At 34.0% G+C, this 12,629-nt stretch overlaps 1 protein-coding gene across 1 annotated transcript in view; it reads right to left on the reverse strand.

Moving 5' to 3' along the window:
* The window catches only part of LOC107439018 (zonadhesin), a 167,041-nt gene that overhangs the window by 63,075 nt on the left and 91,337 nt on the right, over positions 1 to 12,629 (reverse strand). Inside the window, exons 36-40 of the mRNA XM_087155985.1 lie at positions 11,778 to 12,051; positions 8,938 to 9,117; positions 7,505 to 7,675; positions 4,230 to 4,312; positions 1,281 to 1,542 (exon numbers count right to left, since the gene is read on the reverse strand). Of these exons, the coding sequence (XP_087012111.1) occupies positions 1,281 to 1,542; positions 4,230 to 4,312; positions 7,505 to 7,675; positions 8,938 to 9,117; positions 11,778 to 12,051 (970 nt within the window). The remainder of the gene's footprint in view (positions 1 to 1,280; positions 1,543 to 4,229; positions 4,313 to 7,504; positions 7,676 to 8,937; positions 9,118 to 11,777; positions 12,052 to 12,629) is intronic.

Here is a 12,629-nt window from a genome sequence, read left to right on the forward strand (position 1 = left end):
AGTGACAGTGTGTATGATTCTTGGTAAGTAAATTCATTTTATGGGGCTTTTACTCACTACTATTTCTAAATAATTCAAAGGCTTATTACAAACGCCTTTTTGTGACAGCTATGCCGAGTTGAGCCTTCTAAAAAGTTGCCAAAATTAACCGAAAATCTGCAAATTTTGGTTATAGTTCTCTACTGTTTTTTAAAAATATTTTGTGGAATCAGGAGCAGCTTGTATCTCTGTCTTTTTTGTTTCGTTTATGTGAAGGCGTTTTTATACAAACAGACTAAAAATTAATCTAATAAAGTTATCTCTTATTCATGTGAACAAATTTTCTATTCAAACGAACTAAGAAATAGTAAAATAACGTTTATCTCTTATTTATGTGACGAAATTCCCTACCACAATTATTTAAAAATCGGTATACTAATATATTATCTTAAGAGTGAGAAAAAATATTTTCATATTTTGAATTGAGCCGACCGGCCTGTGTAGGGGGCAGGAAACTGTCCTTGCATCAGAAAGGTTCTGGGTTTGAATCCCGGGCAAGCCATGGATGTTCCTTCATTCTCTGTACTATCTGTCCTCACTGTGGGAGCGACGTTGGCCCACCTAATATGGTGCCCCTGAAAGAGAGGCCAACAGAAGCGCCTTGTATATGCCTGAATTGACGGATGTTAACACAGGTGGGCATTGGGGAAAAAAAAGAAATATTTCGAATTGAAAATTAGTATATAAAAATTTGCTTTTATTTGTAAGAACAAACTTTATAATTATATGTGAAAATTAAATTAGTACACTAACATTTTCTCTTATTTATGCGCATTTTCCTACAAATAGTTTTATAATCAGAGTTATAGTTTTTTCTTAGATGATTTTGAATTATAAATTTTTAGTTATATTTTGCCATTCTATAAATGATTATGTATTTTAATAATAACGCATCTGAATTTAAGAATTTTCGTTTTATATTATTTTGTATATTTTTGCATTTATTTTGTTTATATTTCACACAAATAAAAATTACACATTACTGCTGAACTGGTAAAAATACTTATCAGCATTTAACCGTATATTTACTGGTAAATATGTCAATAAATATGCTTGTTACATGTATGCCTGTGGTTTCAAGAGTACTTTTAAATAACTCATAAGAAGGAAAAGAAACATGCAAAATAAATTAATAATTGTTTAAAATAACTTCTAAATGTGCAAATCTGAAATATTTTTGCAAAACTTTTGAAGGCAATCTAAGACTATTAAAAAATGTTTTTAATAAATCTTAATCTCACCTCTGCATGTAGGACAACAGTCAAGTATAATGGGATATTCACAGTCAACTTTCGGACATTCTTTATTTCCACATGTAACATTACCATTTTGACAAGTGCATTCGTTGCAAGGATTTTGAGGATTGGCAAATACTTGCGATTCAGCGTAAATTGTATTATCAAACCAACAACCATCAGTGCATACAGAACAACAGCTTGTTTGAACTGGGTGAGAACAACGAACTGCTGGGCAACTTCTTTCAAAACAAGTAGTTCTTCCATCCTTTTTAAAACAAGATTTTGTGTAAAAATAATATGATAATGGAAAGAATATGCCACTTAATTTTATAACTATCTCTGAGTGTGAAATTTGTTTAGATGAAAGTTTTGAATTACACATGATGTGGGGTATCATAGATGTCTAGGGTTAACTAATGATTGTTAACTTTTTTCATCTATGATACCCCTGCCATTGTCGAAACATTGATTCGAATTTAATTCGATTATTCCGTGATAATGTAGTTTTTTGTATTCGCAAGTGTTGTCGGGGATGTGTTCCAATAAAACAACTGATCGTTTTTTGAATAGAGTTTTTAAGAGGGAGCAGTCGTCTAAACGGATCGTGCTTAGAATTCCGAAAACTGTTATTCTACAGTCGAATTTCCATTCGGATGGTGATGAACTTGTACTGGTTCCAGGTCGAGGCATTTTAGAAGGAAACTGGCACTGTTGGTGATGAAAAAGGATGAGATGATGCTGACTACATTAGATCCTTTCTGAGTTTGTTATTTTCGTTCGGAACGCACTGCCTTTTTATATTCATCTTCAAGGCTGTTTTCCTCTTCAGACAAGTCTCTCTTCCTCTTTGAGTCCCGCAGTGGACTGATCGTTAAGATACGGTTCCCATCAGATCACCGAAGTCAAGCATCACTGGCTACGGTCAGTGTGCGGGTGGGTGACCACTTAGATCAGTCTGCGTAGGGACCGAGGGTGTGCGGTATTGATCCTCGTTAAACTGTGCTACCGTAAAGTGCTCGACATCACGTGCAGGTCGTCGGGCTACCGAAGCGGGGGTGCCATACCCTCTGCAGAGGATCAAAATTGTGATGGCATGTCTTCGGATCATCCTCAGGGATGTTTCCCAGACCGTCGCCAATAGCCCATTGTGCAACTCTAGTGCGACGCAAATAAACTACAACTACAACAACATTTTCCTCCTTGAACAAGTGTTTTTCTAGAACGCTCGACGTGATCCGTTGGTTTATTTTTAACTTTATTGATCTTGTCTGGGATGAACAAGTATCCTTCGGTTTAATTTAATAAGTGATATAATTGATATGGTTAGTTAATTCCGTAATTAATTACATTTTCTTAATTACTGAAATAAATCGATTGTCTGATCTGATTATTGATCTTGTCTGAGATGAATAAGTATCCTTCGGTTTAATTTAATAAGTGATAAAATTGATATGTGTAGTTAATTTCCTAATTAATTAAATTTTCTTAATTACTGAAATAAATCGATTTTTTCCTTAATTTAGAAAAGCCTGCTTGAACATCACTACCTCCTATCCTGCACGTTAGGGTAGGAGGGTGTATAGTGTATCTAGCTCTAATATGTATGACGTAAGATATGACGTTATGAGAATATTAAGCTAGTAACTAAGCCCTCCCTCCTCTCCTTCAGGGATAGAGCTAGTTACTCTATGCAACCTCCTTCCCTGAAGGGAGTGTGGAAAGTCTGTATACTAGATCTTCCCCTTACAGGAAGGAGGGAGTATAGTATGTCTAACATAAGAACTCTTCCAAACATTCGTCTGGATCTGTGGCGGTGACCATGGTAACGAGGTATGATTATTTTAAGTAGGGGTGCTGTGGTCACTGTTTTGGAGTGGTTCGGCAAGAGAAAGGGAATCTCTTCGAATTATTGTGTTAGTCCTAGAGTGAAGCTACCTTCCCTAAAATGCGCCATTCCTGTTTCCATAGCACCAGACGGCTTCAGACTTTGTGGCAGAAGGAGTTCTTAGCTTAGACAAACAATACTGCTATACTAGAGAATCCTCTATTTATTAGATGTAATGGACTACCTATTCTCTCTCATACAGCCCCGCCTGTTCTCCCTATACCCCCCATTCACCCTCTATGTATCCCTATGTAATATAAGCTATAGGAACAAAGGAGGTTGACCTCCTTTGTTCTGTGTCTGAGTTTGAATATAGTTCAGAAGAAAGTTTTGAATTATACGTGGTTTATGGTATTATGGATGACTATAGTTAACTAATGATATTAACCCTTAAATGGGCCATTTATTTCTAGTCAGGGAAAATTGAAATATTTTTTTGAATCGAAATTGATAGAAGTAAAAAATTCCTTTAGCTTATTAGACAAAATTAATTCATATTTAAATGACATTTTTTAGTCGTAAGTATGATTATCACCACCTCTTAGGTGTTATAAAAAGTAGGAAACTTAATGACATTTATTTATTTTTATTCGTAAAATAAATTTTATGAATGCCACCAACGGAATTTTTGTTATAACTTTCATGAACTTTCTAAAACTGGCATATTGTTACCAATTTTATTCAAACCTACTTCATCAGAGGTAAAGTTATTTACAAATGGATGCCCAAATTAAAAGTGGTGAGCTAGTTTACAATGTGCTTTTAAAATTAAAACTTTTATTTCATTTATCGGTTATGTTTTATTCACTGGCAAATATTATTTTTTGATATTGAGTTATTGTAATTTTTATTATATATCGAGTTAAAAAAATAAATCAAATACGAAATAGAAAATATTTAGCTTCTAAATATTTTTAAAAAAAAGTTAAGGAAATTTTTGACATTTTTAAAACAACATTTTATTCACATTTAGATATTGTTCATAGATTTAAATAAATAAACATTACAAGATAAGACAATAAGACCAGAAGTATTATTTGTATTACCATAGTTATTATTTATCTTACCATGCAACTGCAAATTTCACATGCATTTTCTGGATGAGTAAAAACTGCTCCTGACTCATATGTATCTTCATAAAAGTAGCACTCTGCAATACGATAAGATTTTATTTTAATAAATTATTTTGAAAAAAAATAATAATAAATGAAACGAGATGGGATAGGATGAATTATATGAATAGAAGAATGAATTCCTTTAAATAAAAAACAATGTTTATTTTGATGATTTTTTTTCCTTTTACAGAGTAATTTTGTAGTGAAGTAGTTCTTTAATGTTTCACACAACAATGCTTTCATTATTAAAAAAAATACAAATGGCCGGCAGATGGCGTTTAACAGAATTCTTTATCTATGGTAACACTTGGCATGCTTACAGCAACATGTAGATAGACATAGGAGTATGAAGTATGTATGTTTCTATCTTGATTTTGAAACCGAATAAAAAATTTTATGTTTAGAGGCTATAGGAAAACTCAAAACTGTATTGTTCCTAGTGGTGAAAATGGTTATTTTATAATCGACTTTGATCAGCTGACCCAATTCTAAGATTACGACTATCAATTCAATATATCTGTTCAATACCGTAGCTTTGTACTTTATTACCCAACACTGAAGACAAGAGATAGACATTGAGACAAACTAGCTTTCGTGGAGGTCTCTTTGTTGGAACTAACCCACATTTGCGTTACATAGAGTAGAAAGCCACGAAAACCTCCCACGGTTAGCTCAAGGGAAAGAGGATCGGGTGCAAGATTATTGTCAACCAGCCGCAGTTGGGATTCAAACTTAGGTAACCTCATTTGAAGGCGAACGTTCTATCCGCTGATCCACTAGAACTTTGAAAATAGGCATTTTATTTTATTTTATTACCGGCGTTGAGAAGTTGAGTTTACAACTATCAGTGTTCAACTCTGTAGATTTAAAATTTTTAACTCAATTGAGAAGGCCAGTGAACCCTTTGATTAAGCATTGAGAACTACCCATCTGGAAGACTTTCGTATGGAGCTAACCCACATTTGCGTTGTATGGGGAGGAAAAACATGAAAAGTTTGCCAGACTGCGAGGTGATTCTAACACATGATCGTTGCAAGTTAGGATCAGAATTCATATCAACCACTCATCGCTGAGATTCGAACCAGGATCACCTCATTGGGAGCTAAATGCTCTTTCCCCTGAGTTACCACGGTTCCAAAATCACCATTGGAGAAATTTTAAAATGAATTTTAATCACTCCTAAAATGAAAAGCATTGTGGAAGATTAAAAAAAAAAACAGAATTCATCATCGAAATGTCCTACATGCGGTGCTTAGCAGAATTCTTTACTTGACGTTATTTTTTGAAGCTCTGCCATCAAGGAAAATTTAAAAAAAGGCCACAGTTTAAGTGCTTTACACTTAAAGCAATGCGATGATTTTTAACCCTTTGACGGTCAGGGAAGTGAGCAGTTTTCGTTTCATTAATTCGCGCAGTATTACGAGCAAACAGTAGTCGAAAGTGGCAGCTGTTTTCCACCGCCGTTCTTCCGAAAATGTCACCCTTCTCCGGCGATGCCAACTGCTGTGCTCTCTGGAATTGTTATAATAAGGTGGTAGCAAATTATGTAGTAAATTTCGTTGGAGAAGGACAGTTACGCCTACTTTTTAATAGAGTAACTAGTAGACTGTTGCTTTAACGTTGCATTTTATATGATACTTATAGTTTTTGATATTTAGTGGTGAAAAAATTACTTAAAAGGAAAAACACTAAACTGAAAGTAACTTGACTTTCACTATCACTAGGAAATACTATTTTACAAAGCGGAGCATCTCTGGATGCGGTAGATAGCTCGCCTCAAGCGTTTTAAAAATTTCTTAAAGTACTCGTAGTACATAAATAACAGTTTTTACGTACTTCTCGTTTTTAACATAGCCAATGCAGAATAATAATGGCGAACGAGCTCAGCTCGACAGTGCGCATTGGGGAAAAATTTCACTACGCGAGTAGTGCTCGTTAATAACCATTACGGTCGAAATCTTGCTCCCGAGCGGAACTCGTTTGCGCGCATTATGAGGCACGATTCAATTGCGAGCAGAACTCGTTCATAACCGTCAAAGGGTTAAGCTATATGCATCATCCTGCCGTGAGGAATTTCCTGGGCTTTAGAATGGACACCTAGCACAAATATTTTAAAAGTTAAACTTTTTTAATTGCCAATTTGGTGACATTTTCCCTCCTAGATTAAAATATTCAAAATCACTGCCTTATTTTTAGTTTTTACAAATTTTTATGATCCCAAATACCATTGGAGTAAGCTTTTAAGTATTAAAAAATCAGACCACAAGCGCTTTTCATTTTCACATAACTGTGGCGATTCTCTATATGGACTTTTTGCACCTTTTTCAAAATAAGCATGGACATCTCTGGTTTTAGATAGGCTAAACTTGATCCAACTAATATGATTGATTGTTGCAAATTCACAGCAATTATAAAAATAGCTTATTATTCGCAAGGAAGCATCATTTCATAAGAGACTTCGAAAAACAGCCTCAAGGCAGCACTATCTAGCATGCTTTCAGCTTAAGCATGTGGTGAGTCATAGGAACTCTTGTTTCCGTCTTGATTTTGAAACAAATTTTAAAAAAAGTAAGCATTAAAAACTATATAGAACTCAAAATTATATAAAATATAAAACTTAACTACATATTTAACCCTTTCGCGCCGACTGTCACAAATACGTGACAGCATGAAACTGTATCAATCAGGATAAAAAGATAAAACTGGTAATCAAAGTAATTCTTTAGCAGTTTATTTGTGGGCGGAGTTATAATTGTTTGATTTATTTAATTCACCATTACTTTGTTCAAAATAAAACTATTTAGTTGTACTTTGAATTAACATTGATTATATATATGATTAAACTAACAATAATTAAAGAAAAAGCAAAGTAAGTCTGTCAAATTAGCAAAGACTACATTTAAGTTACCGCTTTTTATTTAATTACAACTTGATTCTGATTTTGTACGAATGCTTTTCTGAATCACCCGTCCCCAAGGGGTTAATACAATCTAAATGTGAAAAGTATTGTGCATGGTGAAAACAATGTAATACATTTATATACAACTAATTTAGTGGAAGGAACGAAAAAAGGGAAGATCCAAGACATGGAACCTTAGTTTGCCCCAAGAGAGGTATTCGAGATAACTATTTGGAATGTAATTTTAAAATTAAAAAAAATATCTCTACAATTTTCATTTCTTATATGTGTCGAAATGTAAAGATGGGAATAGTCAAAAATGTAGAACCTGCATTTCTGATGTCACACATGTTGTTCTGGGTATCGAGACAATCATTATTAGAACACTCTGATAATTCGCAAATTGTATCTGGGTATTCGCAAAAACATTCGTTGCAAGGGTTGTCAGGATCTAGAAACCTTTCACCATTAGGATACAAACGGCCTTTAAAGAAGCACTCTGAAAATGAAAAATAATTTTCCATAAAAAATAACATTTTTCATTAAGGTAACTAGTAAATAGAGATGATAGTTTATGATTATAGTTATGCTCTCCAGAAATAAAACTCTCCCTTTTGACAATTCAGCAATTCTTGAGTAGTATTTCGTTCATTTTAAGAATCATTTCGTCACGAAATCACTCGATTTGTGACGAAACGCGAACTCTCAAATGTATGAGGAAATCGTTTCCTCAATTCGAAGACCTCACCATAATGCATTGTTAACTAGAATGACGAACCAAGAATAAATACTAGACAATCGAAAATAAACTGACAAATTACGCTGACCGGTTTGTACGGGGGTCAAGATGTTGTCCTTGTACCAAGAAGATGAGTTCAAATTCCTCTTCGGGTATGGGTGCAATTTATTTATCTGTCCTTGTGTTGTTTCATGTGCATGGTACACACGTTAAAGTGACTATTAAAAAGTTATATACATTAGGCAATACAAGTTATATACATTAGGCAATACAAGTTATATACATTAGGCAATACAAGATATATACATTAGGCAATACAAGTTATGTACATTAGGCAATTTTGGAAAAAAAAAGAAAGACGAAATATTTCCATTATTTTGACGAAATTCGTTTCCTGGAAGAAGTGACGATAGTTATTTTGTCACTTTGACGAAATTTTTGCTCGGAGCATACACCAAGAAACAGTTTCGTCAAAAAGGAGAGTTTTAGGATAATCGAGTATCCATTTTTTACAGTGTAATTAGCAAACAAATCGATTAGTTGATTAATTATATAAATATGATTCTTTTTTTAAGAAACTTTCTTATTGAATCAACTGGTATAAGTTCTTATCCCAGCAACAGTTGTTATTTTCGGAACATACCTTGTAAAAAGTTTTTTTTTTTGGAAACAAATATGTTACATACTGCTAAAAATGTCAATAAATCAATAAAAGTCACAGTAATTATTATTCCTCTAATTCTTTCATTTATGAATAATAAAATAGATTCCTGAATCTACGTTTGTATAATGTCAGTCAATAATTATTTTCATGTCAGATTAAAACTTAGGACTTTTAAATGCGTATGTACAGTGTGCAAAATAAAAAAGGACTTACTCTTTATATGTCGGATTTTTATGCAATTACTTGAAATCTTAGTGGTGCAAGACACAAAAATTAAGTACACTAGTTAATTAATAAAAACGATAAATTGAATTACAAAATTAAGTATATCACCTTCATAAGTATATAATTTACTCACCTTCGCAAACTGGACAACACTGTCCTTCAATGTAAATAGGTTTCAAGCAGTCTGGAACCCCAGAGCATGATTTCTGTTGGCATGATATTATTCCTGTTTGGCACTGGCATTCCCGACATGTGTTATGTGGATCATAAAATGTAGCATGATCAAGATAATTCTTTTCACCATAAGAACAACCTTCAAAAGTAAAACTTATTCTTAATAAGTTATAACTAGTAAAACAGAATATTCAGGGAGAAGAAAAGCCATTCCTTTACTAATTGACTATATTTGCCCTTAATTGTGGACACCATAGTCATTGACTACTGGTGATTCCAAATATGAACATGAAACCAATCGAACCCAAATGTGGACACTAAACAGATTGATTAATAGTCACCCCAATTACGGATACCTAACCGATTGAAAACTGCTGCCTTAAATTATGAAGACCAAAGTTATTCATTATTGATGCCCCTAATAATGTATACCTAACTCATTGACCCCCCGATTATAGATATAGATTTATTACTGATTGTCTGATTATAGAATTATTTCTGATTGCACCAATTATGCAGATTTGGTCTATCATATCATGATGAACAAGATTTACAATAGAACTTGTATCCGAGAATACAAACTGGAACCCAAGTGGGCAATGTTCGTAGGCTGATAAGAGAATAGGAAGTGTAACGATTTTACTCGACGACGTTGCAGAGGAAGGATGAATCGGTTTACTAACGTAGAATTGGCCAATATGATATACGTGTATGGTGTTGCGAATGGAAATGGACGAACAATGGAACAGATCTATTTTAGGACCCAAACAGACTTCAACCAAGTCATGCTTGTTTGGAAAATTATTTCGCAGATAGCATAAGCTTGGAGTTTTCCAGGTTTCGTTGTGACATCGGTTGAGAACCTACTACACACACACATGCAGTAGAAAAAGCTGTATCACCGTAATTTGAGAAAAAACCCGGACACAAGCCTCCGAGCAATCGAACAGGTCTTGGGCAATCTGCACATACTGTACGAGGACTTGCTACACCCCTACACGTCAAAAGAATGCACTGTGTGAGGACAATTATCTTTAACTAGTTGTATTCGCACGATGGTTTTGGCAAAAATGGATCGCAAGTCAGATTTTCAATCGTGGATTTTGTTCACTGATTAAGCATCTTTTACATGGGACGGTGTTCTGAGCCCGCATAACATACACGTGTAGGTGCATGAAAACCCGACGTGTATACGTGCCAATACAACTTAACAACGCTACCCAATAAAAGTTTGGGCCTAAATTATACGTGGCATGTTACCTGCTACTCTAACGCCCAGACGGGAATACCTATCATACTTTTTTCGAAAGAGTGTTGCCGGATCTGATAGTTGGCGTTCCAGTTGCAACACGCCAAAACATGTGGTTTCAGCATATTGGAGCACCTGCACATTTTAGTAACACTGTGTGGGAATACCTGGATAGGACATATCCTGATGACTGGATTGACAAGGGTGAATCAGTCACATGGCCACCGTGATCCTCTGGCCAAATTTCCCCGGATTTTTACCATGGTGTACGAGACGCGAGTAACATTGGACACGGATCTCATTTCCAGGATCGGAGAAGCTGCAGCATGTGTCCGTGACACACCTGTCCATTTTGAACGGCTCCATGAATCTATGCTTCGAGGTTGTGAAGCTTGCATTGTTGCAAATGGAATGAATTTTGAACATTTTCTATAGTTTAATAAAAGTCATATTAACACCTCTTTCGACTTCATTTCTTACTCTTCCTTTACGCTAGTGAGCATTGTTTACACAGTTTACATTTTCGGATTCAAGTTCCTATGTATATCTTGCTTATCATGATATGACAGACCAGCACATTAAGTTTGACAACTATCTCCTGTGACATCCTGTAGATTTATTATTTATGTCCTGAATTCTGGACACCAAACACATTGACAATTGGTGTTAACAATTATGGACAGCAAGCTCATGGACTCATTGTGCCGGTGCTACTAACTATTGAACTGGTTTTACCTTTTTGGAATGATGGAATTTACATTATAAATATTTTTAATATAATTTGTTTGACACTTGCATGCCATATTTTTAAAAAAATCCTACAAATAGCAAAATTCAAAACAAATTAGCTTTCAGTTGTTTTAAAATTACTTCAAATAAGTGTGGCTTAAACTTTTCGAAATTTTTGCATTCAAAAATAGTATTTCGATTGTTAGGAACTCTATGAAATTGATACACCTATTAAATAACAATTTTTGATAAAGCATAGATCCTTTAAAAATGGAATATTAATTTTTCTTGGTCACTAGATTGAATAAAGCAAAAATATTGCAGCTTCCAGCCTTTCGTCCTAAGAGGATTAAAAATTATGTTTTAAAACCTTTTTAAAAAGTATTGTCACTTAGGTAAAATGGAGACTTAGGTCCATAATGACGTTTTAGCTAACGTCACACTAGAGATAGGACTAAATTGCATTGTCCATTAAAATTTCATGACAAGGTGGATTTTAGCCGAGCATACAAGACGTTGCGTAAAGAAACGTTATAATGACCCAGATTTAAGATTATTTTCACCTTAAGACTAGCTTTATTCAAAGATTTTCAAACGCTTGAAAACCCTAAGACAACCTCGATTTAAGGTTTTTATGTAAAAGGTTTTTTTTAAGGTTTTGGATTAGAGTAATGTGCGTAGAATAGAGTAGATTGTCACAAATCTCGATTTAAGATTCGAAGGTTTACACATAAACTGCATAAAAAAGTGTTTTAGGTTTACATTAAAAGGCTTTTGCTGAGTGAAAATAAACCTTATTTTGTTATCTGGGATATGTTTACCTTCGCATGATTCACAGCAGTGTCCCAATTGTGGATTTGAGCATTCCGTATTCAAACAAAGAACAGGATGACAGCTAAACACTCCATCAACACAAACACATTCACTGCAAGGATTTTCAGGATCTAATACATTCTCCCATGCATCATATGTTTTACCTAGATGATGGCATTTCACTTCAGGACTGCATATTGGACAGCACATTCCTTCTAAATTCTCTGGATGCATGCAAGGTAAGGGATCGCAGACTATTGTATCACATGATACAGAACCATTCTAAATAGAATAATAATTACAAGATAATAATAATTAATTATGGATAATAATAATAGAATAATAATTAATTATGGATAATAATAATAGAATAATAATTAATTATGGATAATAATAATAGAATAATAATTAATTATGGATAATAATAATAGAATAATAATTAATTCGCAATGAAATTCAAAACATATTTTATTAAAAAATATTTGATGTAACCAGATTTTATACGTTTATCATTAATGAATAGGATATCACCTATGCTATATACTACAACTCTAATGTACATTGAGCAAAATAAAAAGTGGAATTCCCTGATTAACACCGGATTTGACCGGATTTTCACTTACATTCCCTGTCGAAAATATTAGACGCACTATACGATTCAATGTAAAATTGTAATTATCAGTTGATAATATACAGTTTTCACGTGATTCGAACGAGTGACGACAACACAATAAAAAAGATACTGCTTTTTAGACCCACTGGAAAAAGAAAGCGGGGATGGCCGCGGTTGAGATGGGCTGACTCAGTGGAGTCTGATTTTCTCGCAATTAATGAAAAAAATTGGAGATCAAAGATAAATC

The sequence above is a fragment of the Parasteatoda tepidariorum genome, chromosome 12 (assembly GCF_982258835.1).
Source record: "Parasteatoda tepidariorum strain Cologne lab strain chromosome 12, Ptep-v5.0, whole genome shotgun sequence".
Lineage (NCBI taxonomy): Eukaryota > Metazoa > Arthropoda > Arachnida > Araneae > Theridiidae > Parasteatoda > Parasteatoda tepidariorum.